At 32.5% G+C, this 25,140-nt stretch overlaps 2 protein-coding genes across 2 annotated transcripts in view; one reads left to right on the top strand and one right to left on the bottom strand.

The window, feature by feature from the left end:
* Positions 1-25,140, top strand: part of LOC123696433 (protein kinase C, brain isozyme) — a 158,516-nt gene that overhangs the window by 111,903 nt on the left and 21,473 nt on the right. The gene's annotated exons all lie outside the window — the stretch shown is intronic.
* On the bottom strand, positions 3,277-4,054 carry LOC123696434 (bombyxin A-3 homolog). The gene is made up of 2 exons (XM_045642591.1): positions 3,879-4,054; positions 3,277-3,731 (listed from the first exon to the last, which is right to left on the bottom strand). The coding sequence occupies exons 1-2, from the start codon at positions 4,021-4,023 to the stop codon at positions 3,565-3,567; spliced, it is 312 nt and encodes a 103-aa protein (XP_045498547.1). The 5' UTR covers positions 4,024-4,054; the 3' UTR covers positions 3,277-3,564.

Raw genomic sequence — 25,140 nt, 5'->3', positions numbered from 1 at the left:
ATCAAATTCGGATACACCGGTCATGCGGTGGTTCCGTTTTATATTAATTAGTAGGTGATTTAAAAGTTTAGTTTTTATTGTTACTTGAATGGTTCGCATCTATAATAGTTTTAAAGTGATGTGTATTTTACATGCTATTGTTAAGTTTTTTAAAACGGCCATTGAAACATCAGAAATAATGTTAACTCTTCAAAACCACCAGCAACACCTAAAAATATGCACACATAATAGCTGATAAGGAATTAAAATAATAATTGAAATTTCTTTTTTATTTCGCAATATTTTTAGTTCGAATTGAATCCGGGTCTTTAAAAAACCTATAAATCTATTTGTATGCTTTTCAACAACGTGCTCATACAAACTGTCACTATGTTGTATGTATGTACAATATAGCAATTTCCTCCACGGAAATGGACCTCTCAATTAGCACCGGTTTTACTGCGATGGGAAAAATAGATGATTTCTGGGAATTTGAACGGGAATAACACTAGTTTAGTTCTGTTTGCAAATCTATATATATAAAAATGAAACCCTGAAATGTTTTCCTTGGTCACGGTATCACGTGTGAACGGGTGGACCGATTTCGATAATTCTTTTTTATAATATTCCTTGAAGTACGAGGATGGTTCTTATGGAAAGAAAACATAAACATGTACCACGGGCGAAGCCAGGGCGGACCGCTAGTAATTTATAAATGATTTGATATGATGGATAGTGTTAGTATTGTATCTATTTATTTATATGTTGTGATAGTTATAAAGGATATATAAAAGAAAAGTCGAGATAGTTACACTATTTATATAATGAGAGTGGATACGGAAGTCCGACTTTTATATATATTTTTTATAATTACTTAGAAAGAGTGGACACAAAGGATGGTAATTTATTTGATTATTTCATACTACAGAAGCATCCTATTATGTTAAAAAATGTTTGTAATTTATATTTCTATTACAAATATCTTTACTATACGCAAGTTTTATACAAATTTTATTTAAATATCATTTAATAACCTAATATAGAATGTGAAAAATAAAACACAAGAACCATATATTTATTATTTATTCTAAATCTTTTCTTCATCTAAAACAAATCATAGCAGCTCTGAGATAAAGCTGAGATGAAACAATACGCGCGTGACACGTATGAAGTAGGTCGCAATAATAACTTGAAATGAAAAACTGTATAGAGGTAAAAAATAATATATTTTTTGATAGTTTGGATAGACTTGAGGAGGTATAGTGGGTGGGACATCATCATCAGGTATGTATCAGTAAAATATTCAAGGATTGAGACTGGAAGCCAAATTATATAGCTGTTCCGCGCGGTTTTACTCGCATTGTTTAGAATTATATAGCTGTGCCACGTGGCTTCACCTGCGGACGAACCCGAAGCAAGGATTTTCTATAACATTAGTCTCGTACATAAGCTATATCTCTGCCTAATGCCATCGAAATCCGTTCAGTGGTTTTCGCGTGAAATAGTAATAAATATCCATATATTCTGACATCATTGTACCGTTTATTTAACGTCTCAAGGAAAATATGGTGATGAAATATGCCTCAGGGCAAAAAAGTTTGACGACATGTCACATGTGACATGTATTAACCCGCAATTTTGTCAAGGTTGTAGGGTTATAACTTATACCTATTCGTAAACTTATAGGTACTTAGGGGAGTTTTTGCCCTTAGAATAAGGCAGATGATGAGGATCATAATACTTCAGAGAAAGGACAAAAAAGCTGGTTTATTTCATAATTTTAATACCATAAAATTTATATTGTTTTAGGATTAAGGACTAGCTTACGAATAACCGTAATAATACATAATTGCAGCCACTTAATTGTAAGGAGCTCAATTACATAAATACTCAATTATTTTATGTAATTTGATTTTAAGCTAATAATGTTGAATAACACTAATTAGATATATTAATAGACTAATATCTATACTAATATTATAAAGCTGAAGAGTTTGTTTGTTTGTTTGAACGCGCTAATCTCGGGAACTACTGGTCCGATTTGAAAAATTTTTTTGGTGTTAGATAGCCCATTTATCGAGGAAGGTTATAGGCTATATTATATCATCACGCTACGACCAACAGGAGTGGGGCCACGGGGGTGAAACCGCTCGGAGCAGCTAGTCTACGATAAACGAATTGTCCACAGGGAATCTAGAAGATATTATTTCACACAAACAAATTGTAAAAATGTCGGAGTTTTTTTTCGAATGTAATATATTCTTTATAGTTTTTAAAGCGTAGTTGATGTCTATGATAATTCAAATGCCAAAAGAGGGTGAATAAATAACAGACAGATATATTCTAATTTGCTGTAGCATTAATAAAACATAGAAAGGTTTACAAGATTTTCCTATAACCATTTAAGTGTAAACGTCAACTTGTCACTAAGGTGGTATGTAGGTGGACAGGGACGGGGCAAAAAGTTGTATATTGACTGCAAATTGATGTAATTGCTTATATTATAGACGAGGTTTTTTTGTGCATTCGTTAACGCGGTTTTGAACTCTAATTGGTTGGTTGTGAGGGCTAAAATTAAATGGCAAAGTTAGAGATTGCATAGTTGTTAGATGAATATATAAGTTAAGAATAATATTGGTATTAATTTGTTTGTTGCTAAGTATTTTAATGATGTATACTTTCTAATGTATTAAAATAATAATCGAAATTTTTATAAAACATATAGTTCAAAAATTTACCTGGTAGTAGGATTCGAATAAAACACATACATAATTACATGACTTATAAAAGTTTAATTATTCATTTTTATTTATTTTTTCTTACAAATGCTACATGACTAGTATGATGTATTTACAAAAAAATCTTATTATTAATGTAATATACCTAATGACTAAGTAGTAAGTACGGTTACAAAATACTTGTAAAAAAATTATCAAATGTCGTTAACACTGATCATAGCCGAATTGTTATAATTCTTGAAAATTGGAAAATTTACTTGTTTTAAAACAATCTTTTTGTAAGATACACAAATTGTAATTTTATTAACTTAAGATAATGTCAAATACCAGCCTTATTTTGTCTTAAAATATTAAAAGTCGAAGGGTACCCAAATATAATAAATGTACCTTAATTTGTTAAGCGCTACTAAATGCTTCGATTCCCATAAATGCAAAAATCTCAAGATTGATTTAAACATTAATACTTAAAACAAAAGCTCGTCTACAACTGTCAGTAAAACAATCTATAAAACAATTTCATCTTTTTAAATTAAAGCATATGTGAGTTATGTGACACCAGCTTTTTATGCATTATTTCTTACAAATAATATCAACCAATTCCTTCATGTAATTCAGTAAAGTATTACAAATTCTTATAACTTATTTCACACAGATTAATACAAATAATGTCATATTTCTGATACACAATTTAAGTCTTCAAAAATTAATAGGGAGAATACGACAAAAGTTCGTTCAAAGTGCATGGCTTGTCGTAGCATTCAGAGGAGACTGTATCTTGCTCGTTCCTCATGTTCTCTATCAAAATAACGCTTATTATGAGCAATTAACCCGTTTAAAAGCCTTCCAATTAATAAGAACAATAAGTCAAAAGTTCGTTCAAAGTGCACGGCTTGTCGCAGCATTCAGAGGTGACCGTTTGTCGCTTGTTCCTCATGCCTTTCGCGTTGTGACGCGCGATCCACGGCCAGAAGTCGTTGGACATTATTGCGTTGTAGTTTGTGCGTTTTATGAGACCTGCGAAAGTTTAATTAATTAATTTTATTTTCTATGAAGAATATTAAGAATGATTAAAAATGTTTAAAGTCAATAAAATTCCTTCATCTATCATAGAAGTAAATAGAATTTTTTTCTTGACTTTAATTTTTTTTTCTATGCAAATACCTGGTCTATTAATAAGAGGGTTGTCGCAAAGGTACGCCAGCGTTTCCGCCAATCTTCTTCCGCAATATATCTGTCCTTGTCCATCACTAAAATCCGCAATAATCAGGAGCGAGACGCAAGACAGCGCAAGAGCGGCGATCTTCATTTTGGTGATAGTGTCTCTAGATATTAGATTGGAATGTGCCAAATGCAAGGAACTTGCTGCTTATATACGCAAGACAGGGTTATCAATATGCACAGCTTGTCTGATGGTGTTTAATGAGCTGATTGAACTTGAATCCTCGTGGGTGTGATGCCTTCATGTGATTATGCATATGTTGTTGATGCGGGATTCAATTTGGTCATCGCATTAAGCTTTAGTAAGTGACTGTCTTATGTATAGTAGCTAGATACTATTGTCTTTAAGTATAGGTGGTTCATGGGTGGAATTCAATATGAGTTGAGTTTCAAATATGCGGTGAGTGCGAAATTTTGTTAGTACCTTGTTAGTAGGTACACTTTTGTTCAAGCGTGAAAAATGTTATGTTACTGTTATATGTTATTGTTTTTAACAGCAAAAGGCATCTAACTTATTCAGAGATAAACTAGCTAAATATAATTTCTAAGCTTTCATATCTCTATTGTTTTACGTTATTTCTTCTAGTTCATTCCGTGAAACATTGTTATTTCATTTCAATGAAATTTTAATTATACCCATGACACAATATACAATAAACTGCATGAAAACAATTCCCGTAATTTCACTGTATTGAACCGGGAATGTGTGCTGATTTACACAGGGTCAGTAACTGACTACAAATTCGAGGCAAATCAGTGCTGACCCGAAAAAAAAACCCTGTGTAAACAGATTTGAAGTCAGTACAGAGGCTTGAAGTCTATGTAAACAGTTAAAGTCAAACTCGTCTACTGACCCTGTGTAAATCAGCACTTATATTTAATATTAATTACAAAACAATTCACGGTATGCATCGATTTTATATTAATGCAAATTTCTGCGAATTGTGTTTCACTACAATTTAATTTTCAATAGCCTATCGTTTGCGAACGTTTATTGAAAATTACATTCGTGGAATTACATACACAAAGTGGGCGGTTGCTAGGCAACCAGATTTCCTGAAACTACCCACGTTTGAAAATGATTTTTCCGCTTACGGTTAAAAGCACTCAATCAAATAATTCCTAGAATACAGAGCAAGCTGAATTACAGTGACATGAAATATATTGCCTGGGAATAAAATTTTATCACCTCTCAAATGTGTTGCCATCTAGATGTAAGTGCTCCATATAGCACATATCGCCAGAAAATGTCGGAATGGCAGGTAATTTTTCCCCAAAAATGGGGAATAAATCTCTTGACACACGAAATGAAAAACGCTCTTTGTAGCTCATTTTGTTACCGTGCGCCATCTTTTTTACATCAACTGTAGAATGTAGAGTAAAATTGAAAGTGATTATTAATTATAACATCCATACTATAATATATAATATTATAAATGCGAAAGTAACTCTGTCTGTCTGTTACTCAATCACGCCTTAACTACTGAACCAATTTGCATGAAATTTGATTTAGAGATATTTTGATACCCGAGAAAGGACATAGGCTACTTGTTACCCCGGTACATATGATAGGTTTTATCCCGGAAATCCTACGGGAACGGGAACTATGCGGGTTTTTCTTAGACTGCGCGGGTGAAGCCGCGGATGGAAAGCTAGTTTTCTATATAACTAAAAAACTGACTTTGTTCTGTCTGGAAACTTTGAAGTTAACAACAATGGACATCGAAATTGGAATTTCAAATTATTTGTTCATATATTCCAATCGTTTTGCGTCATTGAAAAAAAAAATCGAATAAATTCTCCAAGCTATAATTTAGCGTGCGTTCAACATGAAGTACTTTCGATAAATTATATAATTAAATAAAAAGTAGGTATTTACGTAATGGCTTCATATCACGACTTGAATTTATAAGCTTACGATTAAGTTGTGTCAGGTGTAAGGTTTAACTTAGGGCGGTCAAGGGCGGGCTCGTATTTTAATTTATGTGACGTTTTCGGGCAATAAAACTGGTAAAACACGGAACAAGATGGTTATTATGTAGTTGGTAATTAGTTGAGGTATTGATTTACTATATCTTTTTTTTTTCGGGTTAGACAGTACTTTGTATAATTTGATAATATTAAAATGCTACTCCGTTTATGACAATTCTGGAGAAGTCTATTTGAATAAATAAACACGGTATTGAGTTTAAAAATCATATCATTTCACATCTTCTGATTTTTAAAACACATTTTCAGTCTTTCATATAAAATATCTGCTACAAACTATAAAACAATACCTGGATTTAGCTAATTACTACGTCTTAAACTTTAAGTCGATTACACTCCATAAAAACATACATTTTTTTACATATTGAATAATAATCTGCTATTTTTGATGTAATAAAAACTGATTAAGGATTAAGCTAATTACAACTTAAACTACTTATAAAGTTATAAGTCTGTTACACTCCTTAAAGGCATCAATTTTTTTACACATTCTACAATACTGCATCTTTTAAATGTAGAAAAAAGTCGGATTAGGTATCGCTAATTAGGTACTACATTAGTCTTAAACTATAAGTCGATAAAACTCCTTTAAGCTTTTGTTTATTAAGTCCCTATGTGTCGCTAATACAAATACACAAAATCCTCTAATCCAAATCATAATAAGTATATCCTTTTAGAGCGAACAACGTGGAGCTAAGGCGATTTATACACAATAGAAGATGCTGCCTGCAAGATATGGAGATCATTCTATTATCGGAAGCTTATACGATATATGAGCTAGCTTTGTTATAATAATGTTAATGTAGGAACTAAAAGCATAGTGAAAATGTCGCAGGTAAAGCGTATAATTTCGCCGTTTACAAGCGTCCGTCTTAGCAAACGTTCGATATTTCGTAATATGGCAAGGTATTACACAAATAAATATGCCGAGCATTTAGATTCAGAATTTATTGTTTCGGTTAAAGGGGTTCTGGAAACATAATGTTGAATACCTACTTGTCCCTAAAAAAATCGATCAGTGAAACAGATGTATGCATAATGTATCTGCCCTATACCCCTCTAGAGGACACGGGACTTCACACTTTAAAAAGATCAATATTGTAATTCTAAATGCAAAGAAATAGGATCCCCCGAAAAAGTGTTCCGTCAGCTTGCAACCGGCTCCTTGTGGAAATTCTCAACACGTTACACGTACAACGTATTTTCATACGTTCATTCGTTTCAACTGACGACGCCATTTGTAAACGACAAAATTATACAATTTACCTGCGACATACATTGAAGCGCCATATGAGCTTTGTTAAAAGTAATCGAACTAAAAGCATAGTGCATAAAGATTATAGGATTTAGTTTTTTTTTTAAAGGGATAACGTATGTTTAGAAAGGTTTTAAAGGCTGGCTTGGCTTTGCTATATGTTGTTACGTACATAGTGTGTTTGTCTTATACATTGTAGTTCGATTTTGCATAGATGAAAAAAAAAATACAATTATTAATTTTAATGTCACAAAATAATTAAACATACATTTTGCTGTGCGGTTAAACGGTGTAAAGTAAATTTAAAATGAAATTAATATATTATTCTAAAACGTCTTAGCAGCACTTAGTAGACTATAATAGAGTTAATGAGGCACCAAATTCAATTAATTGTCGACTTGACGCGATAGGTGCTGGTTATTTATTCGAGCTTCCACTAAGGGCTGATTTTTCAATCCTTGGTTAAAACTTATTCGTCAAATAATGTATTAAACTACCATTTCAAAATGTATTCTAATTGTCCGTATTTGACAGTATACAGGTTACATTTTAATATTATCGTGTAATACTTTAATAGACGGGTAAGTTTTATCCAAGGATTGAAAAATCGGCCATAAATGTACTAATATTATTTTACAATTTTTAACAAGTCGCATTTTTACTAAGAGTTTATGATTTCCTTGAAATATGTGAAAAAATAATCCTAAATATTAAATTGCTTTTTCTTTCCTTTATCCTTCCAATTATTATCTACTACAGCTTTCCGCCTGCGGCTTCGCCCGCGTTTTCAAAGAAAAACCCGCATAGTTCCCGTTCCCGTGGGATTTCCGGGATAAAACCTACCCTATGTGTTAATCCAAGCTACCCTATATATGTGTGCTAAATTTCATTGTAATCGGTTCAGTAGTATTTGCGTGAAAGAGTAACAAACACATACACATCCTCACAAGCTTTCGCATTTATAATATCAAGTAGGATTGAGCTTACGTACGACTTAAAATTAATTGTTTTTTCTAATATTACTGCATCTAATATTCTTAGACTAGCATAGTACCTTGAATTATGAGTGGAAAGTTATTAGGAAATATTGGAAAATTATTACTTCGTAGAAAGAAGTAAAGTAGATTAAAAAGTTTTATAAGTGGATTGGTGGATCATAAAGAGTCCCTGGCGGTTTGTATTTGCTTCAGTATTGGTATATTAACTAATACCGAAGCTTAAAATTTAGATAATAGATTTTTTAAATTAAGTCTTTGTAAATATGATACATTTAATCTAATAAAAACACGTAATTACTTAGCAACTTAGCTAATGGATTAAATATGATTCATATGAGTACTAATAATAATTTACTTGCTAAGTTTTACGATATGTTTATAAAGCCTTAAAACTTTTTGACTAGATATTTACATATATATTATGTGTCATTTTCTTGTACTTTAACGTAGATTACCTGAACAGTAATAATTCTCTTTACAAAAGGCAATATTCGCATAAAATTCCTCACACGCTAAATTCTATTTGTCGTCTAATGCCTTAACAATTATCCCATACACCCGAAATTCTCTTTAAACTCCAATTTGCATAACACGTGTGTAAACGAAATTCAGGCTATGTAATAGTAATGTAATTACTGCGAGCGTTGTAGGCTGGCGTGCGCGGAATTCGATCGGGCCTCTGAGAGGGCGCCTCGAGTGCGGTATCAACTGGAAACGGGCCTATGCGCTATTCATATCGTTTGATGGAACTTTTGATGGTTCTGTGTGTACTTATTCTTTGATTGTATTTGAATTGCGGTTTTCGTAAGTTTCTGTGTAGGATAAATCGATTGCAAGCTAATAAATCTATTAATAATATTGAATTTGTAGTGGGATGCGACTTATTAAAATGTTATTTTTTATACGAGCTTTCTTTCCGCCATGAGACCTTGAAGCTTAAATCTATATGTATGGTACAATCAAAAAATATCTATTCACCCGTTTTATTGTGAAAATACACAATAGGTAAACATATTAACATATTTTTAATATTGTAGTAGTTGTTAGTTGTTGTGAGTGTTTTTGTTATTCTTAGTTTAAAAGTTTTATAGTAAGTTATCTTTCTCTTAAATATCTACTAGGTACGTGGGAAGATGAATCTACTTTTGCAGCTTTCTTTTTTTCTCAACTGATTTTGGATTCAAAGAACAAAGAATACACCATAGTATAATAATAGTAATCGATACACAAAAATGAAGTTTATAATCGGAAAATTTAATTATACTTAAATCGGTTTGATAATATCAGATACCTAGGTTAAATTAATTATATTATGTGAAAAAAATGTTACCATTGTTCCAAATATGTATATGCATAATTTGTTTAAAATATTATAAAAGTAACTAGGATTTGGTATAGGTACATTTTGCCGAAGCTCGAATAAATACCTAACCAGCACTTATCGCCTTAACCCGACAATTAATTGAATTCAGTGCCTCATTACCTTTATCTACGTCTACTAAGAGCCGGCTAAGACATTAATGTATAAATATATTATAATAGTTTAAGAGTAGATACCTATTTAAAATTTCCAAAGTTCAAGTATTTGAAATTATTTTCTACTAGCTTACCGCCCGCGGCTTCGCCCGCTTTGTCTAAAGCCTAATAAATTATATACTAAAACCTTCCTCTTGAATCACTCTATATATTAAAAAAAACCGCATCAAAATCCGTTGCGTAGTTTTAAAAATTTAAGCATACAAAGGGACAGAGAATTAGCGACTTTGTTTTATACTATGTAGTGATTAAAGAACAAAAAGAGACAGGCAGACGGACAGACAAGGTTTACTTCCGTATTTATAATATTAGTAGATGTATTATGTTTGATACGAGTATACGCTTAGACTCAATATACGGTCGTAAAGTTTCATGTTCCTCATTTGGCTATATTATGAATGGGAAATTATGTTACTGCGGTTTGTCAAAAGACAGGGATTTATAGTTCATACTGATACCTGTATAGAATAAGGAATACCCAAATACGAAGGTATACTTATTTAACTAGAGGAATACTTTAATAATTTCATTTCACGTCTAATTTGTTTTATTATGTACTACAATTAAATAATTTTCTTACTTTTATGATTTTATACCAGGCCATAAGTCCAGTAACAAAGGAATTTGAATTAGGAGAAAAGGAAGAAATTTTTAAAGTTCTGCGGGACCGCAGTCTACCTTATGAATTGCAGCATTGCGATTTTCAAAGATCTCATAGTCTACATAGTTTTAAATGTGTCTTTATTACGGAAAATAAAACATTGTGAAGATTGTTAAATGTTGCCCAAATTGTTTTGTGAATCAGCATCATTTTAAAGCGAATTTATAAAATACGGTTTTATATTTCCAGTTTTAACTGATAATTCTCGACCTGAGATGCATAAGGTCGAATGTCGACATCAGAGTAAAATATCTTTAATGGTCAACTGAAACCAGTATCTCGCGCTCTTTCTATGCATATAACAATCATATTTCTAGCTCTTTTTGTTCTGATAATAATACAAAAGCATAAGGTCGAATCTCTCGAATTTCCAAATTTATATTGTGGAATAAGGCTTAATAGCAAGTACAGTATTTATGCTTAAAATTTTGGTTTAATTAGAAAGTCGAATATTGACTTCAGCTTTTATGCTTTTAAATTATATTATTCGTAACGAAGGGACAATTTTGTCATTCGACTTTATCCTACAAGGATTGTTGGCAAAAATAATACGTAATTTCAGATATAACTTTATGCTTCTTGAAATTAAATATTCAGGATGTCGTACCTTGAGATATAGTGTTATGCCCCGAATTTTATTTGTTTGGTTAAGGTCTACAAACATTATTAGTCCTTATGCCTTTAAAAAGTGCTACTTTATCGTTGTACAAAAATGCCTATGTGAAGAAGAAACACTATTCCATTGACTTTGTGACCGCACACGGACGCGATAGAATGACATCGGACATTTTCGCCGGTCACTCGGCCGTTTTTGGCGCCACAATGGTTTGACCTATCAGCACATAGGACCGAACGCGTGGCGCGTGCGTTCTGTTTACAAGCACAGACCGTTAATAATGGTCTAACCGTCTAAGATCCGAATATAAGTCGAAATGCAACGGCGTGATAATAGAATGAGACCAATTTTATAATAAATTTAGTGTATTAAAAATGTATTAAAAATGGGTTGACTGGGAAAATCCTGGACAGGACATTTTTAATGAATTTAAAAAAAAAAAAAATTTTAATTAATTGCAGTATCAACATAATAAAAAAAATATATAATAGACTTAAAGTATGAAACCTACAGAATGTGCAGTCATAATCGTTTTCTAATATTTACCGGGACAAACGGCTAGGTTGGCAGGTATAAACAGGTACCAGTTACTTTCACTTGATAGGATGATGAAAAAAAAAATATGTCAGCGCTGTTTTATTACAAAATTGTTTTATTATCTCGAAACTGCAATTAATAAAAAATGAAAATAAAAGATTTTTTAATCTATATATATAAAACTCAAAGGTGACTGTCATAGTGATCTATCAGCGCACAGCCCAAACCACTGGACGTATCGGGCTGAAATTTGGCATGCAGGTAGATGTTAGGACTTAGGCATCCGCTAAGAAAGGTTTTCCTGAAATTCTTGCGGGAACGGGGAAAAACGGGGATGCACGTACAAAGTCGTGGGTGGAAGCTAGTAATTAATAAAAAATATCCTGTCCAGGATTTTCCCAGTCAACCCATTTTTAATACACTAAATTTATTATAAAATTGGTCTCATTCTATTATCACGCCGTTGCATTTCGACTTATATTCGGATCTTAGACAATAAGTCTTGTTACTCGCGCGCGAGTTGTTAATATTGTGCCGAATTATTAATTCTGATTAATTATTTAATTGCTTGTGGGTTAATTAGTGGTGACTATTCAAGGATTTTTAAGTACTAAGCAATGGATGGCGAAGATCAGGTGAGTACAAAACCTATAAATAGGTATCTACAGATTTTATATCGTCAAGTCCTTTGGTGTGCATTATTGATATTTTATCGGTTATAGTAAGTACTCATTTAAATAGTAAGTTATTTTGTGAATTTAGGTTACTTATATACGTTTTTTTTTGCAGGATGTTATGTTCACCCAATTACTCAATAAACGACGCAAACTAGTCAATCTTCGAAATTTTATTAATTCCCGTAGTAATGAAGCTAAAGCTAGCGATACAGGTGCTTTAGTGCCCGGTAAGTTAATTTCATACATTTCTACTTGTTTAAGAAGTAAATCGGTATAAATTATAATTAAATTGTTTTGTTTTATCAGAGGACGACATACGAAATATGTACGAGAATCCAATTGCAGGGCCAAGTTATTGTCACGAGAAGACAAAACGCGCGCAAAAGAAGAATAAAGATGGTAAAGATTTTAAAATTTCAGAATGTGTTTGGCTTCAGGTTAAACAAGACCAGCCCGGAAAGTTATTTTATAAGAATACATTTGAAGAAGATTTTACCGAAATATCTTTCATCCGAAATGCTTCTAAGCGAATTCAGTTCCCTGAATATTTACCTAGTGTAAGTCAAACTGAAAAGCCCATATCAACGGCGAAATACAATGATTTCATGAGTCTTTTACAGTGGATTCCACAGGAATTCCACACCTATTATAAAAAATTAAAACATTCTGAGAGTCAGGCAGATTTTCCTGAAGTGGATTAAATTTGTTTGTTTTCATTCTTTTTTAGTTTGAATAACAAGTTTGAAAAAGTTGTAGTATTAAAGAGTTTAGTAGTGCTAAATTTAAAAATTATGTAAAAAAACGTATTAGTTCAGAGAGCCTATTACAGCATTAAGGAATATATGGAAGATAAAAACCCATGGAGGGTTGTCGCGTAAAAACCACAGGACAGTTCTTTGGCATATTATGATAATATACAGTGTTAGTTACTTACATATTTTGTAAAATTAAATTGTAATACTGAAATGATTTGAAAGAGCAACTATGGAGTATCTTGCCGATTCTTCTCCATAGATACTGCTTTCCGAATCGGTGGTAAATGTTAAAAATATGTATTGACGTTTCAAAAGTGCTTCTCGAAAAAGTCTAATTGAATAAATAAATGTTTGAGTTTGAGTTTGAAAGTTGAATGTTTAAGTTTTTTTATTTTATTTTGTTAATTACGACCTTATGTACTTAATAATAAATTCATTTAAATGCCACATAAATAGGTACATGATAAGATCGGACGTAACTAAATTTCTATTTTTAGCCAATCATAACGTTACATCTTTTATTAGAGCTTAAAATACGAATAGAATTTACTAAAAAATTGCAGACATAAAGTTGTATCAGTAAATATAATTAAAAGCATTCGTCGTTTAATAACTATGTACAAGCATAAGGTTGGATGTCACTGAAAAAATGTTTTTGAAAAATAAAATATTTTTATATTACTGTGATTGGTTTTATTACTATACTGATACAAAGGTAGATGACTTATCTAAAATATTATACTATTTCTGTTAGCCTATTCGATAATAAACAAAAGTTTTGACACGATTGTGTCAATATTTTTCTTTTGGCTCTCCTCTAAACTTGTAAAATTCCACATCAGACCTAATGCGTCTCAGGTCGAGAATTATGTTAATAAGCTGGATTATACCAAAATATGGATACTAAAATTCATTGAAATACACAAACAAAATGAAATTACGCTGTTACTAATAATATTAAAAGGTTTGGTTTCATTTTAATAGTGGTCAATTATAATAATTATACGATATTTTAAACACAATTTTAAGCGCGCTTGCAAATTTATGTCTTATATCTCGCATTGCTTTTTACATAAAATAATTAATAAACCATGTCTATGAAGTCTGTCATCTATGTACGTTGTATATATCCATACTAATATTATAAATGCGAAAGTAACTCTGTCTGTCTGTCTGTTACTCAATCACGCCCAAACTACTGAACCAATTTTCATGAAATTTGGTATGGAGATATTTTGATACCCGAGAAGGACATAGGCTACTTGCAAATAGATAGATATTGCAATAGATATTTCTAATTCCTATAGATTTATACTACTTTATCCACTTGGAACTAGGGACAAATGTTTTTATTCACTTAAAACAACAGTGAAATGCAGTTTCGTAAGAATAAGCTGAATAATACAATTCAATAGCTGGCCGCTGCCTGAAGCTAATTGTGTTAAACAAGTGGTGCCTTTTTCCATTTTCACAGCGGTTTCAGTTGGAGTTTCCATGGAAATTACGTTTGAGTTTCGTCTTTATTCTGGTAAATTAGAATTGGTGTTGTTTTGTATTGTTGGTAGTAGTTCTATTGAATAAAATAGATACAATTACAAAACAACAAATGTGAAATATTAATTTATAACATGTTATGTAATATTTAACCCTCACAAGAGGGTCGTGTCCCTGCAGTGGGAATCTATATATATAAAACTCAAAGGTGACTGATATAGTGATCTATCAACGCACAGCCCAAACCACTGGACGTATCGGGCTGAAATTTGGCATGCAGGTAGATGTTAGGACGTAGGCATCCGCTAAGAAAGGATTTCACGAAATTCTTGCGGGGACGGGGAAAAACGGGGATGCACGTACAAAGTCGTGGGCGGAAGCTAGTATAATATATGGGCTGATGATGATAATGATGAACATTTTTTGAACTGATTAATTTTACCTAATACCTCAAAAGGATAGTATTTCGCAAATCATAAAGATATTTATAAACTAATTTCATATCAGTTATATGTTAATATATAGAAATTAGGAAAAGTCAAACATTTTTCGTTAATAAGTTTCAACAATTATTACCGCATAAATTTTCTGTTCGATAGACAATAATATAAAATTTTTATATAACAATTATTATACTTATTGTTTAAAGTATAAAAACATTTTTCATTCGCCGACAAACCTGAATCTAGGTTTTGATTAGTTATAAAGCTTTGCAAGCGCTGCAGATGAAAATGGCGGTCCATCAATGCACTGACCCATTTCGTACATTAGGATCGTATCAATTAGACATGAGGCTCGACCGGATTCGCTAGGGCTGCCACTGAAAAGTTACTTATGTAAATTTATGTTTATACTTGTCTAGATTCTTTTGGTTTTCATTGATCGATATTTTAGTTGTTTACTAGTATGTATTTACGATTATATATAATTGTATTTCTAAATTTATCTTTTAATGTATAATATGTATGGTTTGAGCAAAGGGCTATGCTCTATCTGTTGTAAGTACCTTCCTACACATTACAGAAGGCGGTGGTGTTGTTATTAAAGTAATTATTTATTCGTACTACTTCAAAATATTGTGCGTATTCCCTGATTGTTTTCATCGTTCGCGTGAAATATTTTAAGAGAGTTACTAGACACAAGGTGTAGGTAGGCATAGGATATCATCTCATTTCCCATCTATTTATTTATGCAGACTCACCACCGCCAAATAAATATATAAATAACTATCCACTCGCAGCCCTATACTAGCCTCACCTGTTGCGCGCGCAAATCGACCCAGCGATGTGGGTCGGCTTTTAAATAACTGAGATGTGTGTCAGTTTGCTATTGTCATACATATTTTGGTCATTAATTAATTGTCGTATTAATTAATTTATCATTAATTGGTGACCAATTAATTAAATGCTGTACAAATAATTAATTGAATGTCAAATGTGATGTTAAGAAAATTTCGTCGTTGTTTTTGTATGATATGAATTATGAAGTATAGGTGTACAAAATTGTATTTGATTTGATGTGAAGCCTTTACTTCTTTTCAGATAAAAAAATAAGCTTAACTGTTCTTTATATAGTTGTTTATAAAAAGTTCCTAATAATAATAATTATTTAATCACCTTGAAAAAAAAATTCCGGGCCATCCCTGAGATTTTCTTATTTTTTTAATAAAACGTCCCTCTTCTCTTCTGATCTATATGAATATAGAATAGCGTATATGAAACCTGTAGCTTTCAATCGAGATGATACTTTATATACTTCTATACAAAGCTTGAAGTTGATCTTTTGTGACCTCCGCTTGAGAGGATCTACTTGGCTTTTGGCCTCTTTATTATGTATTAAGCTTTCTTACTTAAAGTGTAGCTTATGTTTCACTTTAAGAATTATTTTATATGTATAAGAATTCATTTTAGAATGAATTGTTATTTAAAATGAATAGAGATACAAGATATTTACATATAAATATATGTAAATATCTGAAGGGGTTCATGTGTGAAAATTTATTACAGGCGGTTTCTTACACATTTACGATATGAAATGTAAAGTGAAAGATATCCTACTTCCCTTACTAATTTAATAAATGTGCCAGTGGATATTTTGTTTATCATACCACGCTAACAGTTATTAGTTTTGAGGTTAAATAAAATATGTATAATCCACAGACACAAAGACATATGCACACACCAATAAATAAAATGACAAAAGTTTTCATGCACAAATTCGCAAATTAAAACAGTACCAAATTAATAGCAAAATACTATTAAACGGCCAAATTATATTACTACATACTTAAAAATTTGATACACTTTTCACACACTACAAAGGCAAACATAAACTAACACACATTCATAGAAATGTTTAAAGAACATATGCATTTGAACGTTGTAAAATATCAAACTAAAATCTATCAAGCTACTTGAGAAATTAAAAAAAAAGAGAAAGCATTTGAATGCCTTACGCCGTTAGTACACCGACGCATTCGCGTGCGGCAGCGAATCTCTGCGAAACTACTGCGTAGCGAAATATCTGCGGAACGTTAGTAAACAGCAATGTTTTCGCAATGCGTCTGTGTAATGGCCATTTCGCAGTTCCTTGCGAAACAATACTGACAAGGACGCAACTATTTCATCTATCTATGTGCTAGAGTGAGACATATCATATGCGAAAACCTGCCATACTACTGACAGATTTTTCGTTGTTACGCTGCCGCACGCGAATGCGTCGGTGTACTAACGGCGTTAAATATCAAATTAAAACAAAATATAACACCTCCTTTCAAGCTAATATATATTATCAGGTACCAAAAAGCATATAATCCTCTACCCGAGGCGGCAGATAGAAGCGCGACCCTGACCTCCGCAGCCCTCTATTGAATGCTGTGGATATTAATATACGTCAAGTGAAAGATTTGTGGGTGGTACTTGTAGGTTTTTTTTTGTATGTATGGTTGAATATGTGGGTGTGTGTTAGTTTATTATTTTGATTAGGTTTATTTGTGAATAGATGTTTAGAAAAGTGAAAGTATGGACTTTATGCATTGTCTAGTTTTTCGTAGCGTAGTGCTACGAAGCTCTTTAATTGGTTTCGTAATGAATAAGTTTTTAAATTACCTTTTCATTGTATAAATTTTACACTGTCTAAATTACACGGAAAATAGGTTTATAATAATAATATATTATAATGTATGTATATGTCGTGGTCATATCGTAGATTTGATCATTTCATGATATGAGTGGCCATTTCACGAAATGGTCGCATATCGTGAAATGGCCAACATAGTTTGATCAGATCGTTAAATCGTCAACGTTTCACGATTTGGTCATCCACATTTGGCCAGATCGTATAAAATATAAAGAGTCCATAAAATATTAAAAAATTTCAGAATAACTATATTCTAAAAACTTGTTTAATGTCATTAAAGTTAGTGCCGCGGCAGCGGCCGGCGAATGCCAGAAGCGAATCGTTTTTGCAATAGAAAACAATTAGGTTAGGTTAGGTTACACTTTGATAAACAACGCACGAGCCGAGCGAGCAAAGCGAGCGTGCCGCGGCAGCGGCCGGCGAGTGCCAGAAGCGGATCGCTTTTTAAAAAACAAACAATTATAATAATATAGTAGTAGTTTCTTAAATTATTTTATTTAAGTCGCATTTTTTCTTAAATACATATAAGATATCCACATTTTCCATAGTACTCGTACCTCTTCGTCGTAAATTCTTTGCTATAACTTTCTTCATAATATTGTTATTAAACGAATTATGAAGTTTTTAACTGCGAATAATTTAATTTTCGCCAGCGGCCGCCATCTTATCACATAAACACAGAGCTTGCAGCGCCTCTACCAACGATTAATGTAACTATTTTACGATATGATCAAATAATTTTGGTCATTTCATGAAAAAACCGTGCGTTAATTGGCCATATCGTGAAACGATTTCTTATCATTGATTTGCCCAAACCACATCATGATGTGGCCAAACTAAATTGGCCATTTCACGATATGCGACCATTTCGTGAAATGGCCACTCATATCATGAAATGATCAAATCTACGATATGACCACGACATATATATTATATATATGTAAGTATTTTATACATTTTTTTTTGTTATTACTCGCTGGCTATTACGAGAGCTTCAAATTATGTTTTTTTTTGTAACAAATAAATGAGAAAATAGCAGCAATATAATGAGACTACATTTGACGGATTTTTTCGTTGAATTTTCTTTATTTCTCTAATAAAAATCGAGGAACAGAATCTAAAGAATGAAGCGAGAATCTGTAAATAATTTATCCCGTTTCAGATTGAAATGCGATTAATTATTAACGTCTCGTAATACCGCTCAATTTTCATTTGTACAGTGAATAGATAAATAGCCAATAAATGGAAGCGACTGGAATGGATAAATTGGTAAATGTTTGATCTGTAGATATATAGGGAATTGCTAAGCATGTGATATTTAGTACTAGCTGTGCCCTACGGTTTTACCCGCAGTGCTCCACTGCTGTTGGTCTTAGCGTGATGATAACCTATAGCCTTCCTCGATAAATGGGCTATCCAACACCGAAATAATTTTTCAAATCGGATTAGTAGTTCTTGAGATTTGCGCGTTCAAACAAACAAACTCTTCAGCTTTATATATTTTAGTATAGATTAGTTCTTATTTTCCATGATTATAGAGAACTACTAAATATAATTTGGAATATCTGGAAACTATATATGAACATATTTACTTGTTGGATATGTTGGATCATTTACAGGATGTTAGTCTCATTTAACTCTACGTAAGTAAATACAATACTTAAAATTGTTCAAAACAGTTATTTAAAACTGATGCAGACGTTAAATGTAGACGACATACAAACAAATAGATATACTTCTGGTTTTATAATATTACTAAAGATACAAAAGAATAGCTCCAACAAAGACAATCAATTTGAACGCAGGTGGCGGTAAGACTTATAAAATACTATTTCTTTTTAATATTCTACTTTAGAACTATAAATGAATAGTTCAATAGTCTCTTTATATACCAACTCGTAAAATCTGCTATAGACAGATTCCTCCAACAATTTATTAAACTTTGACATTCAAATCGAAGTTCAAAGAGTGATTTCGGCTGAAAAACTTTGTCCTTCGAGAAAGTTCTGATATTGAGTGAAAAAGTCCAACTAATACCCGGCGATTATTTCTCTTCTAGTAATTATGGAAGAAATTTTTGGTAACATTTTTGAAGTTGTTAAATCGTGGGGTTCTTCTGTTGTATCGATCTATGTATACCAAATAGATCGTAAAAAACACAGACAGGGCAAAGATACAGCTGGTGTTTTAAATGTCAAGTTTGTAGTATGTGAACTTTAGATAAGATACGTACCCATGTACATGTGTATATTATAAAATTATCAACAGAAATGGTTTAGTTCCAAAAATATAGCAAGTACTCAAATAATCAAAAAATAAATCCACGTTAAAGACAATAAATAAATAAATAATAAATAAAATAATAAATAAATAATAAATAAAATAAATAATAAATAAATAAATAATATCGTAAAACTATATATACTATCTTAATAAATCGTTTAAACAATAAGCATTGCAATAAAGAAACAAAAACGATTCAACATTGCATAAACGATAACATAAATTGTATACAAAGTTGAACCGAATAAATAACGCTTAACTAAAGATTGAGCAATATTCACCGCTCAATGTATATCAAGACAAGCAGCGACACTGTACGTTCATACGTTATACATGTACAGTCGAGTTGAAAGTTTTACGACGCACCCGGGAACAAATGCAGCAAGCTACGAGGAACACGTGTAAATGGAATCAGTCGCTGTCACCGAGCGGTGTATAAATGTTAATCCTGGATGGAACACGATTCAGAGATATTTCCCGAGTTAGGGTTGGCGATTTTTATTTTAATGGAGAAAGTGTAGGAAAAATGTTAGTGTAAATTGCGATTGATTCAATTTGAAGAATTTACGATTAAAAATGAATGAAGGCAGTTAAATCAGTTAAATAGTAGTCGTTGATCGTTGAAAGATCACATTTTATATAAATATACCTATTGCTACTGAGTTTCAACTTTGCATTCATTTGTATTCGCTACTTAAATAGTACACACATAGGAAATTAAATGAATACGCGTAAAAGTTGCCATATTTGTCACAACTCACAAAAATGCAAAATAGTCCCTATTTAACAATGTGAATTGATTGCCCTAGATAAATCGAGTTCCTGGAATTAAAAATAACAATTGACAACCCTAGATAAAGCTTCTCTGTTTATTGTTTGCCTTTGTATCATACTGGCGAGTACCCTGATGTTGAGTGCATTTATTTAATGTATTCTGCTTCCAGATAAAATGTCGCACGTGCTGTCCTCTTGCTTTATTCTATTGAGACGAGTGGGCGCTCTATTTAGTTTTGTTTCAAAGGGAATGGAAGATATGCATAGGTTAAAGAGCGATAGTGTGACCTAGTGTAAGTTTTGCTGTATAGAAGTGGAAAGTCTTTTTCTATTTCTGAGTTGTCTTCTCCTCTATCTATTTATTTATTAATCAAATATATTGATTGTCGCACTAATAAAACAAGAAAAGGTACTGATAATAGGCCCATGGTTGAATATCTTCATCATGATTTGGCCTCTGACCATATAGGTAATTTAATGTTCATATGACCAATGCTATTAAACCATGTCTCCAAGTTACAACTATTTCAAAATATGGATCATTACATAATAGTATTACACCAATCACCCCATTATGTTCAGGGGAGTTTGGAAAGTTCCCCAACGAAGTATCCTCCTGTTATTGACAAGGTATCTAAATGGAAATGAGGGCATTTTTGAATGGCCTCCCCGGGAACTGTCGGCCCCTACGATGCGATCGTATTGTGTACGGGTAACCCATTTAGTGAGTGACGGGAAAATGGTTATATCTCTGGTTTGAAATGGACTAGTTGTGAGCGTTTGCTTTGTTTGTGTTGATGGTGTAAATATATGCCTTTTTTCAAATTCAAAATTATTTATTGTGATTCACAGTTTATAAGGTGTGCAAGCTTAAAATTGGCATTGTTATAGATATACCGACTCCAAAAAGACGAGGTTTGTTTTAAAAGAGTAACTACAGAGTTTCTGCTTGGTTTTTTTCGTAACTACGACCTTTCCGAATCCGTAATTGTTAAAACTTTGTTATAACGATTCAAGAGTTCTAGTCTAATTGAATAAATGTCTGAGTTAGAGTTATAATAAAAGTTAAAAGCAGAGTATGTGGAATGTAATTGTATACTTATTATTTTATAGGAGTTAATCCCACCCAACTAATTATGAGCATAGATGAATAATACCCATCTAATTTAAATTACTACATAATCTTTACTGAAAAGTAACTTCTCCAAGATTACAGGATTGAGGGAATCCTTCAATAGTCTTATAATTGCTTTGGTTAAATAGCTTGTATTGTGTTTGCTCTCGCAAAATTACAGCAAGCGTCTTTGGATGTCGTTAAAGATAAGCGAGTCTCAATTAAAGCCTTCCATTGTCACAGCGTTGACTAATTTTCGTTATTATAAATTAGTTTTGGCAGACATTTGCATGAATATTGTTTTCGCTAGAAAATAACGAGTTTGTTTTATAAATATAATTTTAGACAAGAATTTTGTAGAATTCTCGGATTAACTGATCGTTTCGTAAGATTTACTTGTCTCAAAATCAAAGTAAATACAAAATTTATAGTCCTTGCTAGTATGTCTGAGTTTAATCCATACTAATATTATAAATGCAAAAGTAACTCTGTCTGTCTGTTACTCAATCACGGCTTAACTACTGAACCAATTTGCAGGAAATTTGGTATAGAGATATTTTGATACCCAAAAAGGACATAGGCTACTTTTTACCCCGGGAAATAAGATAGGTTTTATCCCAGAAATTCCAAGGGAACGGGAACTATGCGGGTTTTCTTTGGCTGCACGAGCGAAACTGCGGGTGGAAAGCTAGTTTTCAATAAGACTCAAAGTTTATCCTTAATTCAGCTTAGTAAGACTCGCGTTACGTTCACGTTGGATTTTAACGTACGTTTCTATGGAGAATAGACGCTCGGATGGGCACAGACAATAAGCTTCTACTGCATGTAAACTGAAACTAACTGAATAAACTAGTTACTAGTTCTTGTGTCTACACTATTGTAATTACTGATGTGCTCATAAAAGTGCGTAAGGGGAAATCGAAATTATAATACATTCTCTTATGTGTGTGTGGGTGTGAATATTACAACGAAGGTGTTCCAGATCTGATCTCCAAAGAAAGGTGAAAAAAAATCGATCAGGGCCAGATTGTAATTTATTTCTGTTTGTTCGTAAAGCAAAATCAATTGAATAATTGTACTTGAGAAATTTCCCCTTATCCCACAGAGACAATTGTTTTAAATTTGTTATCAATCTGGTGACCAGCTGTATACATTTATTTTCTAAATTGAATACACGAGCGACACAAATTTGTCATTCCTTCAACGATCTATCGATACCACATCGGTACAAAGCATCCGTCTTCGGAAAACGAAACGTACAAAAGAAATTTGAACGTGTCAAGAATCGACGTGACCTTCCCAATATCTCGAAAGTATTGAGCGCTAAAGGTCCGACCGCACTAGACGTAACTACGCGACATTTGGTGATTGGTCAAATCCGGCCGTGACGCGTATTTTCAGTGTAGCGTATTACGTTATACTTCATACAATTTCATAGAAAGAATATTAAGCTGTGTCGCGTCGTGTTACTACGCTACCGCGCAGTAAACGCCTAGTGCGGCCTTACCTTTAGTCGTAATGCTTAGCGAGCGTTTCCCACAGTCATTCGTTAAAATATCCTCGACTCCATTCTCTACACGACTGTACTCCAACACCGTTGAAGTACAGTACAATCGTGTAGAGAATTCACTGAACGATGCTCAGAGGCGTAAGAGACGGTGGAGGGTTTAATGAAATATTTGAGACGAGTACTTTTCTCGCCAACGATCCAGGCTGGTAATAAGGCGAGTAATGAATTGTGATAAGTTCGCAAAGAATGCTGAGACAGGTGGAGGGTACTTGGCTTGAAGCGTATAATTACGCGTTTCATTCATACAAATTAGAAATGTATACGAGTTGTTTTCTTTGAATTGAATGCTACCTTAATTGTATGAATAAGCTAGTCTAATGAAACTGTAATTGTTATATGATTTTGTTTTCCTTATTACTTGATTATATTAAAAGTATTATATTAAGGGCAGATTTTTCAATCCTCGGTTAAAACTTATTCATCGAATAACGTATTAAACTACCATTTCAAAAATGTATTGTAATTGTCCGTACCTATTTGATAGTTTACAGGTGACATTTTAAAATGTTCATGTAATTAATACTTTATTGGACGGATAAATTTTAACCAAGGATTGAAAAATCGGCCCTAAGTAAATACATATGACCTTTTGGTAATACGTTGCCGCTCTTTCAGTAAACAATAAATTTGCGAGTTTCATGAAAAAAGTCTTATAAAATATTGTATTAGCAAAGTATGGCAGAGTTAATCTTATATAAACTAATATAACTCCAATGTATATCCTTTTAACTTTTAAAAATTATACTCGGTAATTGGGTGATGTACACTTGCACTTCACAAAAAATTATCGATATGTTAAGCGTAGGTACTATCGTAAATATTATTACCTCTATTATCTTTCACTTACCACTAAAACAATAACACCATTTCAGAAACAAATCGTTTAAACTAAAAGCGTACTCAGCTCCTACATTATGGTTGAAATCCAGTTGACGATAAGAGCCTTGCTGATTACGGACCTCCCGGCGCCCTGCGATTTACTGGACCTCATTGCTCATTGATTGGTATTGTATGGAAACAATTGCTTCGAGTTTTTCTAGTAGTGGAATTTATAGTAATTGAGTCGGGTAAAGATCTTGGGGTAACGTGAATATGAGGAGAAATGTGAATGATGAGGAAATTTTTCGAGATGTATTATGTTTTGGTAGAATTCAATACTGAATATTTTAAATTTTCGTGGCTTTGGAATACTGAGATTTTTTTTATATTTTCGTGGATTGTTCTTGATTATTTTGTTACTTACTTTGGTACTTACAGGGTGCTGTGTGAATATTTTTTTTATTAATTTTGGACAGGATAAGTTTGCATCGATATTCTCGGTGTCCTATCTATAAACTTTGAACATAATTAGAATAGAGAGGACGTAGTTACCATAATAGGTATTCGAGCCAAATACAATTAGCTTAAATGACTTGAACATTTTCTATTTAAGTGTAAAACAAATGCCTGTCTATTCATCAGCCGCAAGCTCCCACGATATTCATCCACGTTCAGTGTTAGTACGAATATCAGTATTGTGGCCACGTCTATCTCATTCGTAAAGTTTGTCTCAAAGCGGTACAACCGGGCGCTATTCACAACGCGTTTTACTGTAATGTGACAGACAGACAGTGTGAAAGATTGAAAACAATTTAAAATAGAATAATGTATACGGTGGTATAATGAAAAATTTGTCGATTTTCTTGAAGGTAGAGTTTTAGTACGTCTTAGTAAATAGATGTGAACGTTTGAGGATGAATGGTTGTTACTCTTTTAGGTAATTAGGGCTGCTCGGATATACATGAAATTTAGTACACAGTTCGATTATA

This window comes from Colias croceus, chromosome 12 (genome assembly GCF_905220415.1).
Source record: "Colias croceus chromosome 12, ilColCroc2.1".
Taxonomy (NCBI): Eukaryota; Metazoa; Arthropoda; class Insecta; order Lepidoptera; family Pieridae; genus Colias; species Colias croceus.
This window is presented reverse-complemented; position numbering and strand designations above follow the sequence as displayed.

Coding starts and splice junctions, on each gene's coding strand:
- LOC123696434 (XM_045642591.1), bottom strand. CDS start 4,023: ATGAAGATCGCCGCTCTTGCGCTGTCTTGCGTCTCGCTCCTGATTATT. Junction 3,732..3,878: donor CCCTCTTATTAATAGACCAG/GTATTTGCATAG, acceptor AAACTTTCGCAG/GTCTCATAAAACGCACAAAC.